Genomic DNA, 17326 nt, shown 5'->3' with positions numbered 1-17326 from the left:
GTCCGAGGTCAAAAACGGGCAATATAGATCGATGTTCACGTTTAGCATCGATGCCAACAAATCGTAGAGCATTATATCGATTAATCGATGTGTATCGATGAATCGTTACACTCCTAATATGTATGTTATATGTATGTACATGTGTATGCGTATATATGCATGTATATGTACGTATATGTACTGTAGATGTGTATGTAAATGTACATATGTATGTCTATGCGTATATACTATAATAGGGCTGTATACAATATCATTATTTTATCAAAATCAAGATGTGAACATTAAAGGTATTAAAGTCAAAATAAGGAAGATTGTATTACAATCGAGATCTGAACATTCAAGATCGTAAGATCAAAATAAGGACGATATCTGTCACATGACCTTAGCTACCCTGTGTTGCATGTAAACCACGGTCCAACCAACTACATTCCTTTCAAGTTTGGCAATGATCAAATGCTGAATCAAGCCAGTGACAATTATCTTTCAGAAAGGAAGAGGTAGGGGGGTGGGAGAGAGAGAGAGAGAGAGAGAGAGAGAGAGAGAGAGAGAGAGAGAGAGAGAGAGAGAGAGAGAGAGAGAGAGAGACCACCCTTAACACCCATTAAAGGCAGCATTGTTTCCCAGAGGTCAACCCGGGTTTCATTCCAAACTTTAACACAAACCAGGAAAAGGAAGTTGAGCATTTTCAGTTGATGTCAAAGACAAAAATTCAACAGCACCCTTTTCCACTGCTCACAACATTTCAGCTTATGGTCTCTGTAAGCCTGATGACAAAATGAGACATAGATCACTTGTGATGTTGTTGTCACTGGGCTGTTTTCGTTTTTCTTTTAGGTATTTCAGCAGTGAAGTGTGTTAAGAGCAACATGGCTAAGAATCTAAAACCACTGGGAGCCAGAAAGAAATCAAGAAATCAAGCAAGAAAGCAAGAAAGCAGGAAAGCAAGAAAGCAAGAAAGCAAGAAAGCAAGAAAGCAAGAAAGCAAGAAAGAAAGAAAGAAAGAAAGAAAGAAAGAAAGAAAGAAAGAAAGAAAGAAAGAAAGAAAGAAAGAAAGAAAGAAAGAAAGAAAGAAAGAAAGAAAGAAAGAAAGAAAGAAAGAGAAACATTGCTCTCATATGCGAAGCAGTTTGCATGCAGGAGCCCCAAGCCTCTCCAAGCTTCATCATGCTGAGAACACACAAGTATGGTGGCCAAATCTCTCTATTGTCCACACCATGAGCACACAAAGGCCAGTTGCATAGTGTAAAGCAGCCTTTTGAGGGGCTGGCAGAGCAACAAGGCCCGCTGCTAAAGGGGTTTCTCTCTTCAGGTTTTGTTCCGTGCTTTCCATCACAATCGCGCTCAGCTGACACAGGGAGCGGGGGTTGCAGGAATCTGCTGTACTTTTCCGCTCGGGCCACACCCCCTCTTTCCAAGCCTACTCGTTTCCTATTTTCCAGATATCATGTCTGTTCTTCTCCTTTACTTATCTCTACAACCTGAGGACGACGAAGGGGTGTGTGTGTGTGTGGGGGGGGGGGGGGGGTCGGTCGGTAGAAAACTTTTTGACTATGACTGGTATGTACATAACACACATCAAACACATTCACAGAGGTTGAAGGCATCTGAAGACCCTCTGGGACTAAGATCCCGAATTCCTGGCAAGCCACACTGTGATGTTAATCTTCTAAGTTATGTGCATGCAGTTGTAGATTGGGTGCTTCCAAAGAAACAATTGTGACCTGTTGACAGAGCCGTCTTGACAATATACACTCAAGCTTAAAGGTTAAATGATTAGCATTAAGTAATACTACTCCAGGCAAGGGCTCCATATTAATTATATGTAAACACAAGACGCATGCAACAGTTTGCTTTTTTTTTTAAATTAATTTTCCGTCTGCTTTAAATGTGTTTAATTAGTTCAAGTTTTCTACATTTTGTTGCTCTAAATTTGGTATAATCTAAAATGCCTGAGGATGCCTACAATCGGAATACGCCAAACCAACTTGTATCCGTCTTCAAACTTTTCATTTGTTAAAATAACGTTAAACAACATTAAATAAAAATAAATAAAAAAGCTGCTAATGAATAGAGTACATGCATTTATTTCAAAATAACAAAACTTGCATTAATGCAAACCTGACCATCCAAGACATAGTACTTAGTGTTTCTATGTTTTTGGGTAAAAAAGCCGCCTAAATGATATTTACATAGCATAAAAATGTGTAAAACCTAAAAAAAAAAAAACAACTGTGATTCCTTTTGAATCCTTTAATACATTGGTTCTCGAATTTTTCTCAACAATTTACTTGCTGTTAAAATTATTTTCAGTGAAGTACCACTTAACTAGTGCAAAGCATTTTTGGATGGAAAACAAAAAAAAAAAGATTTAAAATAAAGTGCTCTGCCATCAAAGTCTATTGTAAAATGTAAATATTAAACTTTGGAACTCCATTGGTAGTGGTATTGTTAGAAACCACGTGGAGATAAAAAGATGTAACTTAAAAAAAAAGCAGATATACGAGAAATAAAATAAAACAGTTGTTCATTTGCCATCATAGTAAAGCTCTGTTATCAAAAGAAATCATTCATCGCTAATTTTAAATAAAAGCAGTGAGTGCAGTGAGTGCTGTCAGGTGATTAAAAAATAATGGAATTAATTACAGGACGTGCAATTAATTAATTTAATTAATCACATTTTATTCTCATACCTGATAAAGGTCCCCAAATAAAGAATTTTGAATTCCAGGGCATTACAAGATTGCAGTGCAGTACACCAAGAAGAGAAGATTTGAAATCCACTTTTTTTTATGATTGGTGGGGTGTGCTTGTTAAATCAAATTTAAAAGAAAAAACGTCAAGCACATCCGCAAACTAATTAGGACAGGTGCATTATTCAAAAATGCAATACAAAAACACTAAAATATCTCAAATATAAAACTGACGCAATGCAGCAATTTAAAATTCAGGGATCTCCTGCATTAGTTGCACCTCAGTTTCACACAGCCTGTTGGAACTTTGAAAATCCCCACTCCAAACAGTGTACAACCAACCATAATACTGAATATTATAGTTTTAGCTTGAAAATGCAAATGTCTCTACTTCTTTAGATTGCACCGTGCTGAAAATGTGACTTGGCAAGAAAAAAAATAAAAGCAAATGAATGACGTCACCACACCAGAAGAGTGGGAATAGATGACCATATTCCACCTATAATGCCTTAATGTTTAAGATTAAATCGTTTCTCTTTATTTCATGTTCCAAAATGGTGAGTTGTTAGTTGTATGTGTGTGTGTGCATGTTAATTTGTAAAAATGTGTGTATTATCTTTTTTTTTTTGTCTGAAACAAATCCTTTTGTTAAACTTACACCACAGCTACTATAGGTGTGTTAATTAATTATTTTGCTTATGTTCGCTCAATTCTACACTTTGCCTGTTGTTGTCCTGTTGTTGATGAGAAACACTACAAATGTCTTTATCCGTGTGGCTGAGGCTACTGTAGACGAAAACAGCCCTGCAAAAAGCAGGAAGCGAACGTGCTCCTTCAGCCTACAGGTCACTCACTGGGCCAAATTTAAAATGCTTGCACATGCCATTCCAGATTACTTGCGGTAATTTGCTGTTTAATTAATTAATCTAATTCACACATTAAACTGACAGCCCTAGTATAAATATACCTACACTACCATACAATTCAGACATCTCATTTGGAGTTTAGTTATCCAGCACATAGGTGAGAGTGTAATTGATTAAAAACTACATGAATTGCATATGGACCCGGTATCTCCATTTTCACGGTTGTAGATGGGACCTTTCAACGACCTCAGTGCCGACACAAAAACAATGTTCTCACTACTGTTATTGACTCCAACATGTGTTGCATAAATGTGGGGGATTGAAGTGATTTGGCATATTGGAAATTAATCAGTAAGCGTGTGTGTGTGTGTGTGTGTGTATGCGTGCGTGTGTGCGTGCGTGCGTGTGTGTGTGTGTGTGCGCGCGTGTGCACTGGGGGAAGGGTTGAGTCCAGTTGAAATAACACACCCTTGAAAGACAAAGGTCTGCAACATGATTGACTTGATGGTTTGGTTTGACAGGGCAGTGGCCTGAATGATGGATCAGTTTCAGTGAAATTAAGAAAATGAATAAATGGCAAGAATGAACAGCTTCTGTCATCTGCTATTTATAGTTGAGTATAACAGAGTCCCTGACCTCCCCCACCCTTACTATTGATCTAATCACTAGTCCTGTCGCCTGTATCTGCATCATATAAACAAGCTTCTATGCTACCTTTTTCTCCTGTCTTTCGTTTTGTTTCACTTTTATTCTTAAACATGGGAAATTAACTAGCCAACAAGGTCCACTAGAAGGTTTAAAGGTGGTGTGATGTGTTGAAGAGTAGCATTAACCCTGTCTTAGCTGAAGCACAACCGACATGGCTGCTGGCTGAAGGATTAACATGGGGGAGGGGACGAATACAGTAGAATGGTTCCTCCACATGCATCCTACGTCAGAAGTTTGAAGGACAACATTAAAAGAAGACAGTGGACTTGTTTACTAGATTAGTTTTGCTGATAATCAATATATGAAATTAACTTGATTAAAATGAAAAAAAAATCACAAATGGATGAAAAGTAAAACATTTTTGTGGATTGTGCTATTTTACATTCCATATTTCTTGTGATATACAGTGACGCCGGTGGTTCGTTTCTCTGTATAGGAAGTCTCGTCAATACTCAATATTTGAGCCATTCATTAAAAATAAGCAGATCGATTCAACTCAAATACCTAAATCAAACAATAAACACAATCGGAAAAAAAATGTCATGATTGTATGCAAGACCGTTACTGTAAATAAATCTTAAGACTGTGAAACTCCTGAAATGAGGAAGAATGAGGCTAAAGACTGAGCCTATTGGCTACTTTTTTTTACAAGTACAGTAACAGCCATCAAAGATTTCCAACTGTGCAATCCCGCTGCCATGCATCCAAAACAACAGAATGTTAAAATCACAACCACATCTAATACCCACTAATTCACAATCACACAAATTACTTGAAGACACTCATGGATAAGCTCACTAAAAAAATCAAATCTTTCCATATCACCGTATTTGGACTAAATATGTCAAATAACCCGTTAGCAAAATGACGAATTACATTTTCTGAGTCACCCTTTCGAATACGCCAAGAAGATCTATTTGCATTTACAAGTTTCCATTTAAGCAACACATTGTGGTGTTTTACATAATCCTTCAGTGGAATTTTTCTGGCAATAAAACAGTGCTGGTCACCAAAAATAGACTCCTTATTTTTGCGTATAAATGTCATTCACATGTGAGTAGGTTAGGTTTAAATCTTTGGCCTTCTGCAAGAAATGATCAACCACCAATGATAGCCTCACTTACCTTCCCATGTATCCATTTCATGCTTCTTCCAGGTTGCCTGGAACCCATTCAAACATGGAGTCTGCTGAAGAATTGCTTCATAGCTTTTTTCCCCCTTCCCCTCTGTTCTCTCCCCCAGCAACCTCTTTCGTCGACAGCCTGCTCTTCTCTGACCACAGCCGGAGCCAAGTAACACCACTGGTCACTTTACTGCCTGGTCACATGACCAGAGTTCAAGCCCTGGGGTCGCGGCTTGGCTTGAGGTCCAATGACAGCTAGGGGTTATCTGAGTGGAACTGATAGTCCTATTTTCACTGCCGTCCTACAATACAGCCCCTTCACCCCCGCCCTTTTTTCCTCCAAATTAGCCTCCCCTCCCCTCATCTATGCCTCTAGCAGTTGTAGAGAGGACCAAAGTGCATGTCCAAGCATAAACACAGGTTCAAGCTGACAAAACACACCAACATTAACTAATTGGAGTATTTTGTGTGCCAGGGGAGAAGGTCCGTGCTCTGGTTTCACAACCGGCTCGGTTACCAACGGGGCCACGAGAAAGCCCATTTTCAACTGAATTTGGCACAGTATGCATCCTTGTGTTTTTAATATCAATCCGTACCATTCCACATATTGGTACCCTTCCAATGGTGTACTCACCATAGTGGTGCTGTATTGGCACACCTAAATCTTGGTTTTACTTGCTTCGATCCTACGCAACTTTCTGTCTAACGTGGTTTGGTCATGGACCCCAATTTTATTGTCATAAATACATTTTGAAGTAGTATTTTAAATGGATGATATAAGGACCATACGAAGCTAAAGGACTAGCACGTAAAGCTTAGTGCTAATGATTCGATGAATTTCCGTGACCTTACAGTTTTACGGAAAGCTAGGATCGATTTTGTTCGCAGAAGCACCTCATTCATAGTCACACAAGTCAAAGAGCGTGGCCAGACACAGTAGTAGAATAAGTGGCTGCTTTATTCTCTCTTTCATCCAATTCACATGGCATCAAAATGACTTTCTCAATCTGCTTGATATTGTCACTTGCGTAATGTTTCTCTTTTAATAAAATGTCAACAGACTTCGATGTGTGTGGAGCAATCATACCCCTTTGGCTGCCCAACAACATGCCTGACCTAAATTAATGTAACTAATGACCCCTTGGGCTGGCTAAAAGCATGCCTTTCTAAAAAAAACAAGACTTTCTATACAACGCGCTTTCAGGGTTAACGCGATTCCCAAATTTCACAAAGTCCACGTAGAATCGAGATATAAATCTAGTGTGTTCATTTACATGTTTCTACCCACAGTCATATCACAAAACATGCCATTTTAAAAATAGTATTACAATTGAGAGCGGATGAGATACTTTTTCTTTTTTACAGATCATAGGCAAGCAGGTCTTAACATTGTTACTTACTGTTGATTGCAATAGCAGTTAGATGTATATGTCCCTGAGACATAGCCACAGCCTACATAGCTTATAGTGGAAATACTAGCCAAATCGCGGAAATGGCTTCCCAAGTTTAAAATTCTTAAACAGGGACAATGAGTGCAAACTAGTCTTTAACTAAAAGCAGTTTGACATTTGATAGGAATACTTGATATGTCAAGACACAAATGCCATTTTCAGATAGAAGGGCAGGAAATTGTATCTGCAGTAGATTTAGTAAACACAAATGTGCAAAGTACACACACATTTAAATGGCTATCTTGTTGCTATGCACCAGGCAGGGGCAGGTGAATCGCTCTTAAACATGAACACTGATAAGTTCTCATACCAATGAGTAAATTCTCTTCCTTCATCCCCTCCAGTGGCCTTACCAGTGTTGCATAATCCAGGGTTTCAAGAAGTGTACAAGCCCAATTTCACAAGCCCTTGAGCCTCTCCTCCAGCTGGAATTAACCGCCCAAAGTAGTGGACAAGCCTTTCCGGATCCTCCGGCCTGTCTACTGCCTGACCCTTTCCACGCTGCTCCGCCCAACTAATACCATATGCTCTGCAACACCCTCTACCCCCAATGTGAATGCTAATGACCACGCAACACTAACTCACAAACTGTATAAGAATATATGAAGCTTTTCAAATTCAAAGCCAACTCAGAGAGGTAGCTCATGTTTAGGGAAACAAGTAAATATGGGCTGTATGAGCTGTTAAGACAGTGGAGCTGGTCTTACGCAGGTTGGTACACGGGTAGAAATATGAAGGCTCTTGGTAGGGTGATCAAAGCCTGTCTCTTCACCTGCCAGTTTATGTTGCATGTATACTACTGAGCTTGCTACCATATGGCACTGCAGAGCATTGTAAACACATAGTCCTGCTGTTGTAATTGCATGTGTGTATTTGAGCCTAAATATTTGTTACGCAGTGAATAGCTCATGCATTGGACAATGTTTTCATTCAAGTTTAGCATGTGTTTGCAGAGCTGCAAACTGTTCCAGATTGTCTGTATTTTGTTCTGGATATCATTGATCGCTAACTTGTTACGCCCATAAAACTGACTGGAACCGATGTTTTCAAACATCCAGGGTCACATAATCGCTCAGGTTACAAAGAAGCAAAACGGCTTCATATATTGCAAATGTGGTTTTATTCTTTGTCGAAAGGCTCCAGCGATGTCTTGCACACGCATGCATGGTTGGGGGCTAACAGATGAGGTCGCAAATGAACAATTTGAGGCTAACCCTGACTGCTGCGAGCCTCAATATATTCATATCAGCTCAAGGAGCAAGAGCAAGAACACAATGTGACGCTTCATCACCAGATTATGATGTCAAATAATGCTCAGACAGCTGTGCTAACAAAAACTTTGTTCATCTTATTCATCATACAATAACAATCGCCATGACTCTTTACTGTGTTTTTACTGTGTCGTAATGCTTGTCAGAATACACTGACTTGTTGAAGCGTTGTTAATGGTGAGCGATTATTTGTTTCTATAGTGATCTTTGAAAATATGACCACACGAGAATGGCCAGTAGCACTAAAACGTTTCGGGACCTCTGCCTTTATAAACAAAACGTGTGTGTGCGTGTGTTGAAATGTTAGTGTTGAGTAGATGCTATAATATTTATATCATTCTGTTACCGTAGTTTTGGGACTATAAGTCGCGTTTTTTTCCATAGTTTGGGTTGGGGGGGCGATTTATACTCAGGAGCGACTTATATGTGAAATTATTCACAAATTTTTACTGGATCATTAACACATTACTTACGAGTATACTTGATCACTTCACATGTTATTTTCACTTTAAACCGCATGAGGGCGCACTATGGCTGTGGAAACTTCTGGGAGTTTAAGATCAGGGGATGTTTGAGAATATTTGTCAATTTTCGCACGTGAGTGTTGTTAGTCACCTAAATGTTAAACAGAGGCTGAGATGTACCGAAGTCAAATTCCTTGTTTGGCATGCTCAAACATAGGCAATAAAAATTCTTGAATCTTGAATAATTCGAGCCCCACTGACAATGAGTTCCATTCACTGACTTTCGGAGTCAGGAGATTTAATGATTTGGAGTGACACAGATGGTTCGATAAACTTGTTATTTATGTTATAGTTATTTGACATACGTACATATATACATAAATATATATATATATAAATATAGTATATACATACATAAATATATATATATACATATATATATATATATATATATATATATATATATATATATATATATATATATATATATATATATATATACATACATACATACATACATACATACATACATACATACATACATACATACATACATACATACATACATACATATAGTTATTTGACATACGTACATATATACATAAATATATATATATATAAATATAGTATATACATACATAAATATATATATATATATATATATATATATATATACATACATACATACATACATACATACATACATACATACATACACACACACACACACACACACACACACACACACACACACACACACACATACATACATACATACATACATACATACATACATACATACATACATACATACATACATACATACATACGTAAATAAATAAATATATATATATATTTTATATATAAAAAAACAACAACATGCTAAGCCAATTTGGCCATAGCTATGATTGTTAGTGTGAATAGCTGTTTGTCTAAATGTGCCCTGCGATTAGATGGCAACCAGTTCAGTGTGAACCTTGCCTACCACCTGAAGACTACTGGGATAGCTTCAACATGCCTGCGACTCTCGTGGGTATAAGATGAGATCAATTCTTTGCAGTTCTCGTTTGTCAATGAAAAGTGAAAATCCAACAGGCTACATTCACACCATAGGTCTTAATGCTCAATTTGGATTTTTGGAATCCCTTTTTCTCTGTGCGTAAGCTTTCACATTCCATCTTAAACGCGACCTTTAGTCAATTTGGTGTGTGAACATGTGCTTTCCCAAAGTGACCCGTATGCATAGAAGAAAGAAGCGACATTCGCAATGTCATGTTTGCAGAAGTAAATGTGGTCAAGCGAGTTGGCGCCACAGGCTTATCCTTTTATCATCTCATCTCCACAGAGGAGTGATAAGGCAAGAAGTGGAAATAGTATTTTGGGGGAATGAGGTGAGGCTTTTCCATCACATTTCATGGAGACGTCGCTAAAGATGACGTCTACCCACTACCGCGCCTAATGAATGAACTTAGTATGTTTGTCTAATATGCTACCAACAAAAAAATTAAATGAATGAATACATGAAAAAAATCTGAATTGAGCCTTTCAGACCCTCTTAAAAGAATCAGATACAGACCGTATATGGGCAAAGAAATTAGAAATGAGTTGCAGTGTGAACCTTATATGCCGCAATAAGCACAAGAGCAACCAGGGCTTCCTTGAATGGAAACAATTATTTATCTTGTGAAAAGAAACATACAATTTTTTCAGCCTGAATGACAAACTTAGCTGTCGATACTAGTAGGAAATCTAACCTGAGCAGCCATATGTCACCCTTGACCTTTCGGCACCCTTCCTCCAATGTGGATAAACTGCATAATCAGCTATGTTGCCTTTAACCTTGAAGTAGGTGGGAGTGAGGACAACTACTAATCGTCTGTCATGTGTCAATTTTTATTTTATTTTATTTTAAATAATAGCAGTTAAAATGTTGAGTAATTTGTTCTCTACCCATCAAAATGATTAATTATTGGGATTATTGGAGTTAAAAAAGTGTATACAGTAGGTGGCTGTTAATGCAATGTCACTTTTTCCAAAACAAGTCACCATTTGGACTATAGAAGCAATGATTTTTACAAAACAGTTGGAAATGCCATTTTCTATGGTATCTTCAAAACAAAAGGCATTTCCCGTTCTATTTAAAAGATTGTGGGTCTGTTCTTGGCTGTAGTTGGCTAAAAAAGCATACTTCTCAAATCATACAATTGTTTTTTGTTTTTCATGTATTACTCATAAAATTTAAAACTAAATGATACAAACATTTGTCTCCAGAAAATATAGCATAATATCAAATATATATGACATTAAAAGTTCATTCTAAATTAGTCAAATGAATAATATCTTGTTTTGTAAGACACTTGATGAGTTTTAGAATATAGCCTGAATACGGCGACTTCAAACATGATCTTAAATATGTTCAGTATGTTTAAACATGCCACTGGTAAGTATTGAAATGTTTATCTTAGAACTGGACTTTCCTACTTCTGTTAAACGAATGGATTTTTTGATTTGTACCACTTGTGATTCAAAATAAGCACAAGCAAGTTGATTCTTGTATTGTTTTTAGCATTTCCCTAAGCATCAGAGTAACAAAGGGTATTTTCTTTTGTTAAAGCTCCCTTCCCCCCAGCACATGAGAAACCTTTCTGCTTCTCAGACAAAGAGCTTCAAGATAAACAGGAACAGGCCACGCTGCACCTGTTCTCATCCAATCATACAAACAAACAAACAAACAAACAAACAGTTGTACTGTGGTTGTATGAAAATGTCAAGGACCTCTATTTACAGTAAAAGAAAAGCATCAGAAGCTTTACAAAGACATTTACCATCCATCTCTAGATAAATTACAATACGCTTTTGCCAACAATAAGCTATTGCCTACAGCCTTACAAGATGCAATCTACCCTATTACTGTACAAACTAGATAGTACATGCAATACACAATATAACATCTACTGAGGGATAATGTCATTCCTCAGTATTCCTTAATGTCTAACAGAATATCGTGATTTTTCTTTTCATAATTCAGATAGCCTATCCTTGATCTGGGCAGTCCAAGAGGTAATGACCTCAGTAGTGTAACTAAAGCTGTAATTTCTTGCAACTCACTAAGTAGAGTTTTGAATTGTGACTACATTTACATGCAGTTAATAACCCTTTAAAACATGAATATTCACAGTCTTATGTTTTTTTTTGAAGGCCATGTAGGTACGCACAAAATCCCAAATAGGCCCTTGTATTTTTTTTCTATCAAACCCAAAGAAAACGCCTAGGTTACCTCTTTTCTAATCCAAATATTGTGTCACATATAACTGCGATTGAACGAGACATTGGTTCTTGTTCTATTCATGCTTTTGCTCTATCTGCAAATAATCTTGGTTTTAGTAGTACCGGAAGTAAGCTTGTCATCCTGGTCACAATGAGCCAAGTGTGAATACCTTGATTTCTCCCCGGCATGCAGCACAACATCCATGCGTCGCCAATTCACTGGGATATTTAAATGCGTGAATGACTCTGTCCGTTAATGCATGTAAACGGGTTATTCTGAATTTTTCCAAATCTGGAATTTTGACCTCAACCCGAATAGATAGTACATAGTACACAGGAACAAGCGTAGCATTTTGTGAGCTCACAAACACCTGTGACTCAGCACTCGGCTTGGTGATGATCCAGAGCCCCTTCGAAGCCATGACCGTTAAACTACAGTGTGAAAACTACACTTCCAAACCTAGCGACTAAAAAGTGTTGATTTTGAGCATTTACTGATATTTTATTTAGATTTAGGGTCCTTTGACAAATACAAGTCACAGACAAGTAATTACACCTGTTAAAACTGTTAAAAAATGCAATATGTCTGCTTTTGTGCAGACTGAGACTAACTAACTTAATCTTGACAGGTAATTTGAGGAAAATTAAAAATAGGTTGTTTGGATTTATTAGAGTGGATTATTTCCCTCTTCTGCATACCCAGTCCCAATATAACCTTTATTTTAACATAAAAAAAGATACATAAAGTACATAGTTGAGTCAATGACCCAAAAGAGTTTTTTTAAATCAACAGTAAAATGTGCCTTCTATCAAGGCTTCTGCTGAAGGTCGGCCCTATTGTATCATTAAAAACCAATTCATCTTCTAAAAGTAATACATGAGCAACACAATACTGGGTATTACTGCATATGAGCACTAGACCAACAAAGACATTGAAAAAAAAAAAAGCAAAATACTAAGACTCAAAGAATCGTTTCACGAAAAGCTTTGCCTATAAGATGATCGTCATTTTCTATGTTAAAATACCAATATCCATTGAATTCAAGTATAAATAGATAAATAAATAAATAAATAAATAAATACCGTTTTTCCCATGTATAATATGCCCCCATGTATAATACGCACCCTAAAAATGGCATGTCGATGCTGGAAAAAAGCCTGTACCCATGTATAATACGCACCCAAATTTTGACTCCTACTTAAGTCCGTAAACGTAAAATTATTTCAGAAAAAAGATCATCTTTGGGAACAACCGGATGTTATTCTGCCGGTCAGTATCACTGCGCATGCGCTAGCAAACTCAACAACTCAATAACTTTTCTGGAAAAAAAAGTCTTACCGAAACCCCTTCATTCACAAAATGTAATTTCAGTGTTTCCTTTTCAATTCCTGGAATACAGAAAAAAAACGTTGAATTTGTGTGTGTGCACGTGTGTGTGTGTGTGTGTGTGCGTGTGTGCGTGTGCGTGCGTGCGTGTGTGTGATCGTGCGTACATTAAATAATGTTTCATCAATATTAATCAATAAGGGTCAGACTAACAGACTATTAAAAAGTACAAGAATGTACAGCACAGGTGTCAAACTCAAGGCCCGGGGGCCAGATACGGCCCGCCACATCATTTTGTGTGGCGGGCGAAGACAAATTGTGCATCAAATTCGTGTGTCATTACTAGAATTGCAAATTGTCTTCACTTTTAATAATATCTTTTTTTTTAATATTTGACCAGTTTTTACTCGTCTGATTTGAAAATTAGTTATTTGTCAGTTTGTTTTGTAGCTTTTACTGTGTATAATATGAGGTGCTCATACATTTATTTGGGTTGACAGTCATAATGGCCCTCCGAAAGAAGCTATGACTCCAATGTGGCCCCCGAAAAAAATTAGTTTGACACCCCTGACGTACACGAACAAATGTAGATACAGTTGAGATATATTATTGCAATAAATGAATTTGTGAATAGTTATTATAAGGTGTAAAATTTAGTACGCATATCATACTCATGACCCCCCCCACCCACACACACACACACACAAAAACAAAGAAAATGCTAATTCCTGCTCCAGTTTTAAATAAGAAGTTATAATAAAGAATTGGCAGTGTATTCCATAAATCTGTGTTTTTCTCTCAGTCATTCTGCAGCATTGCCACGATCACCAGGAAGGTCGTGGATTTAGGTTGATGTCAGCACTAACTGTACCACAAGAGGGCAGTCTATAACAAATAGTAGATCTCTCAGAATTGATAAGATAGGAGTTTGAACTCAAGCGGTTGCTCCCAAATTCCAGAAGCTCATCGAAGAGGAGCAGGGAGAGACTTGAGAGACTGCCAAGCAGCCCATTCTGAGTTATAGATGACAGCTAACTGACTGATAAAGACTCCTCTCTGCCTTGTTATGTTTTAACCCGTGACCATCCTCTTTTTTAGCAACGCTCAGAAAGCACCAAGATTCAAATTAGAAGTCAGAGCTTTTTAATATTTCCATGTGGTGTTTTTCCATTGCTGGCCAAACTCTGGTGGGAAATAAGCTGTCACCACCATTAACATTAATTTCTCACTCTGGCCGTTATACTGAAAAAATGTTTCTTTAATTTTGTTTCCATTGTTAACAAGTCAATACCTGGTTTACCAGTGAATGTGCAAAGTACAGAAATGCTATGGTACTATATACGTATAATTAGAAATAAATATGACTTATTAGTACAATTGCATTATTAAATATGACTATGTACTGAGCTCAGTAATACGACGGCATTGTATTGAAGACATTAAAATTCATTCTTCGAGGAATAAATCAATAAAAAACATTTACTTTCTGACATTCTGACAATGCACATTGCACACACAATCGCTCATACACACGGACACGCAAAATTAGTTTTTTTGTGTCTAAACGAAAACGTGAATATTTTAAAAATGAAAACAATGTAAAAACAATAATTTAAAATCTCATTCAGCATTAGCTGCGCTTCATTTTGGCATATTCGAACAAGTAGAATTAGTCTTTTGTGCAGTATGATGATCTTTGTTATTTAATGATGGATAAAGTTGTCTTCAGTAAACTTGTCTGAGCATTAATGGACATACCAATCTTCAAATGAAGCTTTACTTTGGGTGGCTGCACTCCCTGTTTATATGAATCTATTAAAATTACCAGCAATCAGTGTCGTAAAGTTGTTCGCTTTCAGTTAACTTTGGACTCATCTGCTGGCGTCCGCGTGGCTTCTACAGCGACGCTTACGTCCCCGGTGGAAGGGGTGTGTTGACAATGTGACCAATCTTTTTTTTTTTTTTTTAAATATCCAGAATTACCAGGTTACGACCACAACAAAGTCATGTTTTTATAACAAGATATAAACAATCTGGAATAGTTCAAGGTCAAATTTAAAGAGAAATGTGAGTTGTTTTCAAATCCATCTTCTGGTGAATTACTAAAATGAGCTAAATTCGAAGTGCATGCATTTTGAAGCACAGTGCCTCAAAGAGACACTGCAAGCCTTCCATTAATTTCTTCAGCAGACATGAAAGCAAATGGGTCATCACACACGACTTTTAGTCTTCACACAAGTGCATTGCATTTGTAACCCATGCTGGAGTAATTGATCCAGCTAGTTTCTTATCAGATGATTTTTACCTTGGGGTATCCATAGCTGAAAGATGCCAGCGGAGACACGTCAGTGTCCTGTACGATGAGGCTCAACGCACGTAATAGAATTAGCGATTACCGTGTTTTCCACACTATAAGGCGCACATAAAACCCTTTAATTTTCTCAAACACTAAAGATACACCTTTTATTAAGGTGCGTCTTTTGTGTGGACTGAATTCCATCCATCCATCCATCCATCCATCCATCCATCCATCCATCCATCCATCCATCCATCCATCCATCCATCCATCCATCCATCCATCCATCCATCCATCCATCCATCTTCTTCCGCTTATCCGGGGTCGGGTCGCGGGGGCAGCAGCTTCAGGAGGGACTCCCAGACTTCCCTCTTCCCAGCCACTTCATTTAGCTCATCCCGGGGGATCCCAAGGCGTTCCCAGGCCAGCTGAGAGACATAGTCTCTCCAGCGCGTCCTGGGTCATCCCCGGGGTCTCCTACCGGTGGGACATGCCCGGAACACCTCCTCAGGGAGGCGTCCAGGAGGCGTCCTGATGAGATGCCCGAGCCACCTCATCTGGCTCCTCTCAACGTGGAGGAGTAGCGACTCTACTCCGAGTCCCTCCCGAATGACCGAACTTCTCACCCTATCTCTAAGGGAGAGCCCGGACATCCAGCGGAGAAAACTCATTTCGGCCGCTTGTATCCGGGATCTCTTTCTTTCGGTCACGACCCATAGCTCGTGACCGAAAGATACTTAAACTCCTCCACTTGGGGCAGGATCTCATCCCCGATCCGGAGAGAGCATTCCACCCTTTTCCGATCGAGGACCATGGACTCGGATTTGGAGGTGCTGACCCTCATCCCGACCGCTTCACACTCGGCTGCGAACCGCTCCAGTGAGAGCTGGAGATCACGGCCTGAAGAAGCCAACAGCACCACGTCATCTGCAAAAAGCAGAGACGCGATGCTGAGGTCCCCAAACCGGACACCCTCAACGCCTCGGCTGCGCCTAGAAATTCTGTCCATAAAAATTATGAACAGAATCGGTGACAAAGGGCAGCCTTGGCGGAGACCAACCCTCACTGGGAACGGATCCGACTTACTGCCGGAAATGCGGACCAAACTCTGGCTTTGGTGATACAGGGACCGAACCGCCCTTATCAGTCGGCTCGGTACCCCGTACTCCCGAAACACCCCCCACAGAACCTCCCGAGGGACACGGTCGAACGCCTTCTCCAAGTCCACAAAACACATGTGGACTGGTTGGGCGAACTCCCATGCACCCTTGAGGATCCTGCTGAGAGTGAAGAACTTGTCCACTGTTCCACGGTCAGGACGAAAGCCACACTGTTCCTCCTGAATCCGAGGTTCAACCTCCCGACGGACCCTCCTCTCCAGCACCCCTGAACAGTCCTTACCAGGGAGGCTGAGGAGTGTAATTCCCCTGTAATTGGAACACACCCTCCGGTCCCCCTTCTTAAAGAGGGGAACCACCACCCCAATCTGCCAATCCAGAGGCACTGTCCCCGATGTCCACGCGATGTTGTAGAGACGTGTCAGCCATGACAGCCCCACAACATCCAGAGCCCTTAAGAAATCCGGGCGGATCTCATCCACCCCCGGGGGCTTGCCACCGAGGAGTTTTTTAACTACAGTGACTTCGACCCCAGAGATTGGAGAGTCCGCCTCAGAGTCCCCAGGCCCTGCTTCCGCAATGGAAGGCGTGTAGGTGGAATTGAGGAGGTCTTCGAAGTATTCTCCCCACCGACACACGACGTCCCGAGTCGAGGTCAGCAGCACGCCATCTCCACTGTAAACAGTGTTGACGTTGCACTGCTTCCCCCTCCTGAGACGCCGGATGGTGGACCAGAATTTCCTCG

The 17326-nt window shown here is 39.2% G+C and overlaps 1 protein-coding gene across 1 annotated transcript in view; it reads right to left on the bottom strand.

Moving 5' to 3' along the window:
• The window catches only part of LOC133154654 (nuclear receptor subfamily 6 group A member 1-A), a 31078-nt gene extending 25429 nt beyond the window's left edge, over window positions 1-5649 (bottom strand). Inside the window, exon 1 of the mRNA XM_061279528.1 lies at window positions 5389-5649. Within this exon, the coding sequence (XP_061135512.1) occupies window positions 5389-5404 (16 nt within the window). The 5' untranslated portion in view covers window positions 5405-5649. The remainder of the gene's footprint in view (window positions 1-5388) is intronic.
• Between the last annotated feature and the right edge of the window lie 11677 nt (window positions 5650-17326).

The sequence above is a fragment of the Syngnathus typhle genome, linkage group LG5 (assembly GCF_033458585.1).
Source record: "Syngnathus typhle isolate RoL2023-S1 ecotype Sweden linkage group LG5, RoL_Styp_1.0, whole genome shotgun sequence".
Classification (NCBI taxonomy): domain Eukaryota; kingdom Metazoa; phylum Chordata; class Actinopteri; order Syngnathiformes; family Syngnathidae; genus Syngnathus; species Syngnathus typhle.
Note: the sequence above shows the minus strand (reverse complement) of the source record. Positions and strands in the feature narration are given on the sequence as shown.